The 13057-nt window shown below is 34.5% G+C and overlaps 3 protein-coding genes across 11 annotated transcripts in view; 1 reads left to right on the top strand and 2 right to left on the bottom strand.

Moving 5' to 3' along the window:
- The window catches only part of tead4 (TEA domain transcription factor 4), a 37110-nt gene extending 31992 nt beyond the window's left edge, over positions 1 to 5118 (bottom strand). The window contains exon 1 of one of the 3 annotated variants that reach the window (XM_079858920.1): positions 4978 to 5118. The gene's annotated coding sequence lies outside the window, so the exon portion shown is untranslated. Of the gene's footprint in view, positions 1 to 510; positions 575 to 4977 lie in introns of those variants that run through there. The other 2 variants (XM_079858922.1, XM_079858921.1) reach the window with 2 other exon arrangements.
- A 47-nt stretch (positions 5119 to 5165) lies between these two features.
- Positions 5166 to 13057, top strand: part of adck2 (aarF domain containing kinase 2) — a 57186-nt gene continuing 49294 nt past the window's right edge. For all 3 annotated transcript variants that reach the window (XM_079858917.1, XM_079858919.1, XM_079858916.1), the window contains exons 1-2: positions 5166 to 5288; positions 6375 to 6568. The gene's annotated coding sequence lies outside the window, so the exon portion shown is untranslated. The remainder of the gene's footprint in view (positions 5289 to 6374; positions 6569 to 13057) is intronic.
- LOC307151092 (DENN domain-containing protein 2A) overlaps positions 6619 to 13057 on the bottom strand; it is a 46324-nt gene continuing 39885 nt past the window's right edge. For all 5 annotated transcript variants that reach the window (XM_079858912.1, XM_079858913.1, XM_079858911.1 and 2 more), the window contains 5 exons: positions 10630 to 10671; positions 10439 to 10544; positions 8583 to 8858; positions 8397 to 8483; positions 6619 to 7190 (listed from right to left, as the gene is read on the bottom strand). In XM_079858912.1, coding sequence (XP_079715038.1) covers positions 7159 to 7190; positions 8397 to 8483; positions 8583 to 8858; positions 10439 to 10544; positions 10630 to 10671 — 543 coding nt within the window. In that variant the 3' untranslated portion in view covers positions 6619 to 7158. The remainder of the gene's footprint in view (positions 7191 to 8396; positions 8484 to 8582; positions 8859 to 10438; positions 10545 to 10629; positions 10672 to 13057) is intronic.

The raw sequence follows: 13057 nt of genomic DNA, 5'->3' as shown, positions 1-13057 counted from the left end.
ATGTGATTTTTTTCTTCTTCTGAAAACGCAATAATTAAATTATAGCAAAAATGAATACAAATCTATAGTTTTATAACAGTTTTTATAACACATTTGCTTAATGTTCATGACAATTTTTTGTGTTAATGCGCAAAAGCATTGGCGCGATAATTCCTAAATTCGTCAAAGTTTATTGGGACGCTGAACGCCAGAAATTCATTAAGTGACTTTTGTGAGACTTTAAAAATTCACTATTTTCCCAATAAACCTTAATGAAGATGGCAAACGGGAAGTCAGGAATTATCTTTCTACTGCTTTTGCGTATTAACATGAAACTTCGTATGTAAGACCACGAGAATATCAAGCAATTGTTGTGACAGCAAAATAGTGAAAATGGTGCTGAACATCAAACATTCAGAGAGTAACTTATGCGAGACTTGGTCTGAAGATTTAAGATCGGACAAACTCTTGTGGGAGTAGCAGCATAAAAAAAGGGTGTGTGAATCCATTAAAAATGGCGGAAAACCTTACATATTGTGCCTTTAAGATCATCTCGGAAGATTCAATGAAAAAAAAAAAACACAATTTGCTATTACGTCATCCAGATTAGCCATTGCTATAGCAGATGTTGCTATTTTACACGGCAGGGTTTCAGTCTGGTATCATTACGGCGTGAATGAGGCGACCCCCAGTCATCAGCATTCATCAGAAAGATCCCCAGACTCCATAATCCTACTTGGAAAAAGCGTTTTGGTTCCGAAATCACATTAGTCGGGGACACAGAGTGACGTCTGCAGCCTCGAAACGGCAATGAGAATCGGCCTGCAGCCAGACAGCGCTATTTTAAGAGATCTGATCAGGGGTCCCTCAAAGCAAATGCACACACTTTGCTTTTTGTCATTACTACTTCATGAGTTTAACAGCATGATATGAAGAGAGATCCGTGTAAACCAGGGGTGCAGAGTTTAGTTTAGTGGATCAGGTGTTTAATTAGGAAACTCTGCAGGACTGTGGCTCTTTTTTGCACCTAAAAGATTAGTTACACGCAAGTATATGTTTTTCTCAAACATTTCGGTGCAATTCTGGGAATTATTGTGTTTGTGAGTGTGTGAGCTGCTGAGCAAAGCTTTACTCTGAGCTTGACTTCCTGTACAAAACTCGCTCGCACTTACAGATCGGAGCAACAACCCTTGAAGTTCTGAACAATAGTAATGCTGGATGCAGAACTGACTCCAACAACAAAATATATATAGCACCATTTAAACATTTACATACGACTACACAAACAAACAAACAAACAAAAATAATTTTTAAGTTTTAGTAATTGTATGTCCTTTGTAATTTTTATTAGTTTTTTTTATATATATAAAATTTTAGTACTTACACTTAAACTTTTAATTAAAAAACGTTACACTTTGATTTATTTCAGTTAGTTGCTAAAGTAAAGCAACATTTCATTTATGTTTGAGAGTTTTCATGTAATATCTCTATAATTTCAGCTTTATTTCAATTACCAAAAACTATTTTTGGTTGTTTTTGTTTTAGTCAAAACTAACAAACTGGTGCCTTCAGAATATCTCAAAATCATTCCGTCTTTTATAATTTTACTGTTGTCACCATTTCATACGCTGTGCATTAACGTGATTTTTACCATGGTTATAATGGTTTTAAGCCACTTTGTATTGTGCATGACCCAGAAAACCCCTTAACCATAGCAAAATCACACAAAAAATGATAGATTATTGCTTTAGTTTAAAATGAGTTTACATGTTTTTATACACACACAAGTAAATTGGGAAGAATTTAAGTGATAGTCCAAAATTCAGAAAATTCTGAAATCAATTACTCATCCTCATGTTGTTCATCCACCAGTATGATTGTCTTTCTTTTATTTATTATTTTTTATTCATACAAATTTTTTTTTTTTTTTTTTTTTTTGGTTCCAAATGTTCTTCACAATATCTTCTTTTGTGTTACACAGAAGAAAGAAAGTCATATAGGTTTGGAATGACAAACAAAAGTTGAGTAAAAGACATAAAACCTTTCCCGTTTAAACATACACACACACACAGACGTACATTCACGTGTGTGTAACAAACATACAGAACAAACACACACCGGCACGACTCAAAGAGCAAAAAACAAACATAAACACACAACAAAATCCACTTTAATCAGGGCTGGAATGTGAAGCTGTGAGTCGCTGTGAACCTACACTCACACACACACACACACACAGGATATTAGCTGTGGGCCGTACATTAATTTAAAGCTCATATTGTTTGACCAATAACAGTGTAGCCGGAGGAGCCGGTCGGCTCTGATCAAGAGTTCCTGACACACCGCGAGTGTTTCATTAAGAGCGTCTCTTATAACCGCGTGTTAATGTGATAATAGCACTAAAACAACACAACTGCCTTACAGGTTAAATGTGGCTAACACTGTAGCAACGCAAATACAACATTATTTCAATGGTACAAATGTTACAGAATTATGGCACTAAACAAACTGCTACCACGGTTTTTCAGACATGTACCGTGGTAGTACCATGGTATCCTTGGAAGTACCATTAAAGTTAAAATATCAAATACTATTGATTTATCACCACAGCACTTTTATGTGATGACATTAACATTGTAATCCAATGTTTTATGGACATTTACCATAGCAATACCATGTGTTGGGGATATATACCATGGTAATCTGATGTGATTACACACACACACACATAATACACAAATTATACAACGTGTGTGTGTATTATGTTCTAATCTATATGAACTGTTAAAATTTAGGATTGACTTTGAAAAGCTGCTGTGTGTGTGTGTGTGTGTGTGTGTGTGTGTGTGTGTGTGTGTGTCAGACAATTCCTGATCCTAACAGCACGATACACACACTTGACTCATGCAGATATTCACACACACTTCCGTAAACACGCACATTTGTATGGACAGCCTGCTGTGTGCATTTGTTTTAAAGTAAGACTGCAGAACGAATCTAGAACGCAAATATTGATCACGGGTCACATTAAACCAATTAAACAGCATATGTTAGCTATTCCGTAATCATGGTAAAAACTAAATGGAAAAGGGTGACAGCGGCCCCTGAACTCTCCAGAAGAGACACAGATGAGGCCACATGTGAGCGCCACTGTATGAGCTCTAATGAGGCCTGATGCTGCATTTAATAATGCTTCCCTGTGTTTTCATGATGCTTTTTATTAAAATAATACAATAATTCCTCCAGTGCCGCGAGCAGGTGGGCACCGGCCTCATTCCACCTGTTGTGCCGGCCGGGATAATATTATGTCCCCCGGGCACTGACTCCTCACCCCAACACTCGAAATATTTACCCATGAGGCCAGCTGGCAGAGCGGCCGCTGCGGTCATGTGCTCTTTAAGATCCCGCTGACCCAAACAATCACAGTCATTCTGATTCCTTGAGATTGTCTTAGGATCATTCATTTGTCTACCAACAATAACAAAACAAATGCAAACAGTGATCGACGAAAACATACAAATATGCACAAAGTAGTCAAAAATGTGGATACTGTATGTTTCTCATGATCTTAGAACTGAGCTTGAACATTAATGTTGTTGACAAATGCAAATTATGCACCTGATTTTCTTGACAAAACTAACATTTTAGTGAAGGAAAGAATTGTGGACTCCTTAGAAAGAAAGAAAGAAAGAAAGAAAGAAAGAAAGAAAGAAAGAAAGAAAGAAAGAAAGAAAGAAAGAAAGAAAGAAAGAATTTTTTTCCCACTTTTGAGTTTATCACTTTTCTATTATTTTACCAGAATACAAAATGATTGGTGCCCAAACCTTTGACAGACAGATAGATAGATAGATAGATAGATAGATAGATAGATAGATAGATAGATAGATAGATAGATAGATAGATAGATAGATAGATAGATAGATAGATGGATAGATAGATAGATAGATAGATAGATAGATAGATAGATAGATAGATAGATAAAACGAAAGACAGACAGACAGATAGATAGATAGATAGATAGATAGATAGATAGATAGATAGATAGATAGATAGATAGATAGATAGAACGAAAGACTGACTGACAGACAGATAGATAGATAGATAGATAGATAGATAGATAGATAGATAGAACGAAAGACCGACAGACAGACAGACAGATAGATAGACAGATAGATAGATAGATAGATAGATAGATAGATAGATAGATAGATAGATAGATACAGATAGAACGAAAGACCGACAGACAGACAGACAGATAGATAGACAGATAGATAGATAGATAGATAGACAGATAGATAGATATTTTAGTGGAGCCTACTTTATATTAGCCTGTATACTTGCAGAAAAATAGCCTTAATGAATAAACATTGGATTACAATTATTTAAAAATACAATATTTTATATAATATTTCTGTTTGATTGCTATTTTTTAGCTTAAAACAAAACAATAATAATAACCTTTACACAGTTATTAAACAGGCAAGTTCAATGGATCAATGTACATTTTTTTAAAATATGATTGACTTTTTCCACACTTATTAAACTGGTTCATGTGACGGAAAAACACCTGCAGGCATTTGTTATTATTCAAAGAACCAATTTTACGTTTAAGTTTCGAATCGCGATAATAACTAACGAACTGATATTCCCGCCACACGCGCTCCTGCTGAACACCCGCGCGCCTATGACGCGATTAAAGTTCCTCAGAAAGTTTCCGGCCGTTACATAGGAAGTCGCTCCAGTGAAGCAGAAAAAAGAACGCGGGAATTCGGTAAAAATTCCAACAATTCCAAACATTCCATTGTTACATCACATTTCGTCATCATGTGTCAGAATAACCACTTCAGTGAGGTCGTTTCCCGGCTGTTCTGAAACATGGTTCGCCTATGTGAGGTGAAGATCTGTACAGCTGTAGCCTACTTTACACAAGATTGTTTATTTAAAATGATTACACAAACAAATGTCACTTTGAATTATGTAAATGAATAAAACTCTTACCTGTCTGCGGCAACAGTGGGGTAAATGAGGTGTTTTGGGGGTAAAATCTGCCTGAGTGACTGGAAGCGCGCGAGGAAGGCTGGAATTTCAGGAATTGGCTTCAGTATAACGTGAGGAGCGGACAGGAGAGAGAGAGAGAGAGAGAGAGAGAGAGAGAGAGAGAGAGAGAGAGAGAGAGAGAGAGAGAGAGAGAGAGAGAGAGAGAGAGGGAGGTGTGAGGGGAGGTCCCGGTTTGGAAAGGAAAAAGGAGCAGTCATGGTGTGGAGAGAAAAGGAAATAAGCCTGGATCCAGAGGGATTCATATTGTTCTGGTCAGTATGAGAGACTGCAGTGTCCTAGAAGTCATAGAAAAGTGCCTTTGAAAAAAAAAAAAAAACTCACTCTTTCTTTATGTTAAGTATTAAAAGAACGTTTTAAAGTTTAATGCTGAAGCACAGAGTGTTTTTTCTTTTTTTTTACATTAATAAGAAATGTTTCTTGAGCAGGAAATCAGTGTATCAGACCACAGCTAAGATTTCTGAAGGATCATGTGACACTGAAGACTGGAGTAATGATGCTGAAAATTCAGCTTTGATCACAGGAATAAATTACAGTTTAAAATACATTTAGACAGAAAATAATATTTCACAATAATACTGTTTTTACCATATTTTTTGATCCAATAAATGCAGCCTTGGTGAGCAGAAGAGATTTGTTAGAAAAATAGATTTCTTATATATATTTCATATATATATGTGTGTGTGTAACAAATATCACATACAAACAAATTATATATATATATATATATATATATATATATATATATATATATATATATATATATATGTCTTTTTTTTGACGTTATTAGTGTGCAATCTTTACTTCTTGTGTTTCTTCATCAGTGTATGTGGGGGAAGTAATGATAAAAATAAAGGAGATAATACTACTAATAATAACTGTTAATGTGTTTTGCTATTATAAAGTAAGATCCCTAATGTCACTTACAAAAAGTACCAGAAAATACCATGGTACTACCTTGGAGTAGCATGTAAATACCGTGGTACATGCATAATGCTCTTTAGTGTCTACTAACACTGCCAGCTTCTTTTTTTTAAGGGTAAAACCCTCATTTGGAGAATTGCTCAAAAGTATTGTACAGTAGTGTACGGTAGCATGGTACAATAAATGCTTTCAAATAAGCGTTCCTTTGTAGTGAATTATTGGCATATTCATATAGCAATTTATTTACATGCTACTCCAAGGAATCACCATTATACAAAAAAATAACCATGGAAATAGTGTTTATTTGGGGGTGTTGGGCAGTATCCATACTTTTCCTGGTGTAAAGGCACTGTCAACAGCTTGACTGGTCTGTTTTTTTTTTAAGTTTTCAATGAAACATATTGTGTGTCCAACAGGTTCAGGAGCCCTCCGCAGGACGCCAACAAAACTGCACCCGAAACGCACTGGCTGTGTCCACAACCTAAAGATCCACAGGTTAGAAGACGATCCGATCCATCCTGCGCACTAAGATGAATGGAAACATCCAGTAAACATGAAGTAATTGAGATGGTGACGCCACATCCAAGACTCCAGACCCACAGGAAAGCAGGTGACCTGGCAAGATCTATGGTTAAAAAACAATTCTGACGCCAGATAAAATCCTAGTGAAAACTGTTTATTAAGCACACTTTTAAAAAAGCAACTCTAGTGGTGATCCTGAAACGTACTTAAGACCATCTCCAATCTCCAGCTTTGTTCTGGTTTTGGTCGAGAATCTCGAGTCTGTAACGACGTATACTACGATAAATAGACTATCAACATCATTTTGAATTTTATTTAATTTTTAAGGGAAACATATAAAGTTTTACAGAGGAAGTCGTAAAGGTCTTATTATTTCTAGAAAGAATATAAATTAATTTATAGCCTCCTGTTTCAGAAGAAGTTGTACACTATCTCTTAAAAATGTAGAAAACGAGAGAAAGAACTGTACATATATAATCACCACTTCTGTTACAATAAAGTTCTTTAAGGTCCTTGTGGTTTGGTGAACTAGAATGCACTGGGTTTGTTTCTGTTCAGTGTTTCGGGCCATGTTTTCCTTGGCTTTGGTCCTGCTGGGTCTCCGTAGCCCGTCCTGCTGGTCAGTTTTGGGTCAGACGATCTAACATAATCATGCAGCACGGCTAGTGAAGGCATTTCTCACTTTTTGGACAGGAATTTCATCTTGTGTCCTAAGAGAAAGAGAGAAAGAGGAAAGAGAAAGGCTCAAAATCCCAGCCAAACACAACCAGAAATCATTATTCACATCACAAATACGGGCCCATCAGATTAACGCTGTGTTCAGAATGGAAAACCAGCTTATTGCACACTGAGAACTTCATACTGTTTCCTTTTATAATGGTTAAACTGGTTACACAATGACTGTGTAAAATGAATTTAGTATTTTTAGTCCCATTTTGTCTATTTGAGATCATGGTTAATATTGCTTACAGTTCTTTAGATCTTTTATTATTTATTTATTTTTAAGTCAAATTCAGCAGGTTGCATTGTGGGATACAGTATCCATGTTCTATGCAAAATATAATATCTATAAAATAAAATATACAAGTATTAAAATATAAACAATTATTTTATTATATTATTATATAACATGATTAAATATGAATATAAAATAATACTTTATAAATACAGTATCATAAAATAAATATATTTTGATTTTACACTTTTGTATTTTGCATAGAACACTGTGAAATTCTATAATGCACTAAATATAATATCTAGTAAAAAAAAAAAAAAAAAGATTTGAGCAACAAAAAAAAAAATAGATTTTCACATTCAGGATATAGATTTGTTAAAATAAATGATATAAAAAATATAAATGTCTTTTAATACCATGTATTCCAACAAAACTATGTGTATATATATATAAACTTCTTTAAATAGCACTGAAATGAACATAAAAATTGTATATGTAATTTAACATACTTTTATATATAATGTTATGGTATTAAATTGCATATATAACTTTTATGTTAATTTCAGTGCTATTTAAACAGTTTATATATATATATATATATATATATATATATATATATATATATATATATATATATATATATATATATATATATATATATATATATAGTTTTGTTGGAATACATGGTATTAAAACACATTTATATTTTTTATATAATTTACTTTAACAAAACTATATCCTGAATGTGAAAATCTATTTTTTTGTTGCTCAAATCTTTTTTTTTTTTTTCTCAGTACTTTTAAAAAAAGAGACAGGTCCATCCAGTTACTCTATTCATCAGGTTATTCCATGTATACAAAAGATCTGAATATTTTGCTCTTTATACATAATGCAGAAACACTATGTCCCTCCAAACTTTGATTTGACAAGTTTTTGGTTAGATTTGAAAGCGAGACGTTACCTAAACCTTTGAGGAACTTGTTGACGCCTCTGTTCTCACTGCCTGGCAGAGAATCAAGGTAATCCTGAGCCCTCATCTCAAACAAACCTGTTTAAAACAGAATATGGCGACTTTACTTCAGAGACAAAACCGTTTATAATTTATCATATAGAAATTGCATTCTCCCAAGGTGTATAGCGTTCAAACCTTTCAGGCCCTGCCTCCGTAACTCTCTTTCCTGCACAAACCCCGCAAACATCTGCGTCTCCATGAAGACCTCCAGGAATCTCCGCAGGCTCTTGGAGGACACGGCCTTACGGAAAGCCTCACGCTGGAAGGACGAAGGAGTTGGAGAGGAGGAGGACGAGGCGGAGGATTCTTCATCTCGGTCGCTGCCACCCATAAAGAGCGAGTAATGACCCACGATCTCCACGAAGAACCGCACAAACGCCTCAGACACGACGCTGCTCAGAGAACTGGGCTCTACCGACCGAGAGGAATCAGGAAAATCAGTCAGGATAGACGGCTAGTTGTCCAAGAACTGACTAGTCCGTTAAAGTGAATACTGAAAAATCATGGCACTTGGTCCAATCTAAAATATCTTTCTAATCCCTGAATATAACAGATCTATGGAAGCTTGTTTCTGCCAAGGAATAAACAATAAAAAAGTCAATTGCGACTTTTTATCACACAAATCTGACTTTTTCTCAGAAGTGCAACGAAAAGTCTGAATTGCGAGATATAAACTCAGGATTGCGAGATATAAACTCAGAATTGCGAGATATAAACTCAGGATTGCGAGATATAAACTCAGAATTGCGAGATATAAACTCAGAATTGCGAGATATAAATTCAGAATTGCGAGATATAAATTCAGAATTGCAAGTTATAAACTCAGAATTGCGAGATATAAATTCAGAATTGCGAGATATAAATTCAGAATTGCGAGTTATAAACTCAGAATTGTGAGAAAAAGTCAGAATTGCGAGATATAAACTCAGAATTGCGAGAAAAAGTCAGAATTGCGAGTTATAAACTCAGAATTGCGAGATATGAACTCAGAATTGCGAGAAAAAGTCAGAATTGCGAGATATAAATTCAGAATTGCGAGATATAAACTCAGAATTGCGAGATATAAATTCAGAATTGCGAGTTATAAACTCAGAATTGTGAGAAAAAGTCAGAATTGCGAGATATAAACTCAGAATTGCGAGATATAAACTCAGAATTGCGAGATATGAACTCAGAATTGCGAGAAAAAGTCAGAATTGCGAGAAAAAGTCAGAATTGCGAGATATAAATTCAGAATTGCGAGATATAAACTCAGAATTGCGAGATATAAACTCAGAATTGCGAGAAAAAGTCAGAATTGCGAGTTATAAACTCAGAATTGCGAGAAAAAGTCAGAATTGCGAGAAAAAGTCAGAATTGCGAGTTATAAACTCAGAATTGCGAGGAAAAGTCAGAATTGCGAGATATAAACTCAGAATTGCAAGAAAAAACACAGAGTTGTGAGAAAAAAATTTAATTGCGATAAAAAAAGTCTGAAAAAAGTCTTCCAAGATATAAACTAAGAATTGTGAAAAGCCAAAACTGCAAAAAAAAATCTGAATTCAGAGACAAACTCAGACCTGTGAGAAAAAAGTCTGAAGTGTGAGATATAAATGCAAAATTGTGAGATATAACTCAAAATTGCAAGAAAAAAGTCAGAATTGTGAGATATAGTCAGAAATGTGAGAAAGGTCAGAATTGCAAGGAAAATTTTCAGAATTGCGAGATATAAATTCAGAATTGCGAGATATAAATTCAGAATTGCGAGTTATAAACTCAGAATTGCGAGATATAAAGTCAGAATTGTGAGTTATAAACTCAGAATTGCGAGATATAAAGTCAGAATTGCAAGTTATAAACTCAGAATTGCGAGAAAAAGTCAGAATTGCAAGTTATAAACTCAGAATTGCGAGAGAAAAGTCAGATTTGTGAGATGAAGTCTCAATGACCTTTTTAATGTTTTTAATTCAGTGGCAGAAACAAACTTCCATACGGACCGGACATTAACTCACCGCTTGGATTATCTGCCACGTCACAGGCCAGCTCTTTCCTCCGTTCTAGAACGTGTTCAAGAGCAGCCTGGAGTTTATGAGGAAGAATTGAATCCTCATCGTCCATCTGAGACAGGAAGCACGAACATAGGTTTGATAATTGAAACACATAACCAGCCCAAATAAAAGACCCATTCAGTAGAGTACCGTACCTGTCGCAGGAAACGACTGTTGCCAAGGTCGACCACCAGGACCTGAAAGAGACCAGAGGAGAGAGTGATGTAATTTTTTCCCCATCACAGCTATTGTGAAGAGGTCAGAGGTCAAGGGCCGCCCACCTGAACAGGAAGTGCTCAGAGGGAAATATTAGAAATGTGTCCGGCCTCTGATCTTCTCTCTAAAAGAGCCCAATCCTGTTCTTTTGTTCATTTGCAATGTATATATAGAATATTCACACTACATCCTAGAATTTATTGGCCTCATTTCCTTCCCACATTAGTCATAATGAGGTGTAACATTCAAGAGGTCAAAGGTCAAACAACTGAAAATAGCTTTGGAGATATTCTGTTCCTAACAGCAAACTACCATATTAACTGTGCTACTTTAGCAGTCTCTGGCAAAATGCACAGTATACAACAATAGAACTGCATGGAATACTGTATCTGTATCCCACAATGCAATGCACGACAATTGCTGAAATAAAAAAATATTGAAAAAACTTCAATTCAAAAAAAAAAAAAAAAAAATATATATATATATATATATATATATATATATATATGTGTGTGTGTGTGTGTGTCTCATATATTCAGTATGATTCATTCATTCGGACAGTTCACTCTCGCACTGAATCGTTCGCAGCATTTTATTTGATATTTACATGATTATTATTTATCAAAATAAACTAAACCTAAATTAACAACTATAATGAACAAAAACTAACAAAGAACTGACCAACAAAATAAAAAACTAGTGCTGGGAAACGATTAATCGCGATTAATCACATCCAAAATAAAAGTTTGCGTTTACATAATATATGTGTGTGTACTGCATATGATTATTATTTTGTATATATATAAATACACACACGCATGTATATATTTAAGAAAAATTTGTTATTTATATATAAAATAATTATATTTATATATAATATAAATTATGTATAAATGTATATACAGTCTGAACATGCAAATATTTCTTAAATATTTTTATATTGGATGCGATTAATCGTGATTAATCATTGCCCAGCACTACAAAAAAATAAACTTAACCGGAGAGAAAAATATAAAATGAAATAGAAATAAAAACTAAAATACATTTATTACAACCTTGCTGCATATTGTTGGACTATTATTAAATAAGAATGCAGTATACAGTTCATACTGTGCAGTATATATATATATATATATATATATATATATATATATATATATATATATATATATATTAGTGGTGGGCCGTTATCGGCGTTAACGCGCTGCGTTAACGCGAGACTCTTATCGCGCGATAAAAAAAATATCGCCGTTAATCTATTCCCCAAGTTGGGTTGGGAGATGATGACGCAATCTACCCGCGGCCGCGAGGTAAACCCGGCTGCAACGCATATTCGTCGTCATCTTAAGTAAACACGGCTGAAAGTGAAAGCTGCAACATCCATTATTTGGACTTGGTTCGGATTTAAGCCGTCCGACAAACAGCAGCAAGTGTGTGGGGTAACGGTTCGGTAAGTTAACACACGACTAATCCGTTCTACCACCTCAAATTCAAAACGAAACATGATATCACTGAATACCAGCGCGCGCGTATTATTCTCATTCCAATATATCTTAGTGGTGTAACGTTAACACATAATCTCTGTCTATGCCCGATTTTAAGATTCGTTGTTGTGTTTCTTTTTAACTGAAAAGACATCAGTTAGACAATATTATCACTTTAAATTTGGGGTTTCATAAGCTCAAAGCTATAATAAACATTAGACCTACTTAAGTCTCTGCAGCTAGTGTACTTACATTTTATTTATCTGCAAAATTATGTTGTATACTTACAGTTTTGCACAATATATGTTCTCAAAACTACATATACCCTTTAAAAAAAAATACATTTAGCAGTTGTTTAGCAGGGTCTGTGTAACCTGTTCTGAAATGGTTTTATTATAATATACTGTATATCGTTATCGCAAGAGGCTGCAATGTATATCACAATATAGATTTTAGGCCATATCGCCCATCCCTAATTGATAGCCTATAGTAGTTGATAATAACATAGGCCTACCTAATGTTGCCTATGGACGGTAACCTTTACAGTCTATGAGTAGAACAGCTTTCTCAAGCAGTTTGTGATGCATTTTGGAAACAGGAGATGAGCCCCTGGTCTAATGCGCCACCTGGCTTGAGAAACCCGTTCACAAAGACTTACTTTTATAGTCATTATTTGGGTAGCACACATATTCTGAATGCCTTCGGCAGAATTCAAATGAGCCATTTTAATCTAGATTAATCTAGATTAATTTCAAAATTAATCTAGATTAATCTAGATTAAAAAAATTAATCTATGCCCACCTCTAATATATATATATATATATATATATATATATATATATATATATATATATATATATATATAAAGTATAAACATGTCATT

The sequence above is a fragment of the Squalius cephalus genome (genome assembly GCF_949319135.1).
Source record: "Squalius cephalus genome assembly, chromosome: 23".
NCBI classification, from domain to species: Eukaryota; Metazoa; Chordata; class Actinopteri; order Cypriniformes; family Leuciscidae; genus Squalius; species Squalius cephalus.
This window is presented reverse-complemented; position numbering and strand designations above follow the sequence as displayed.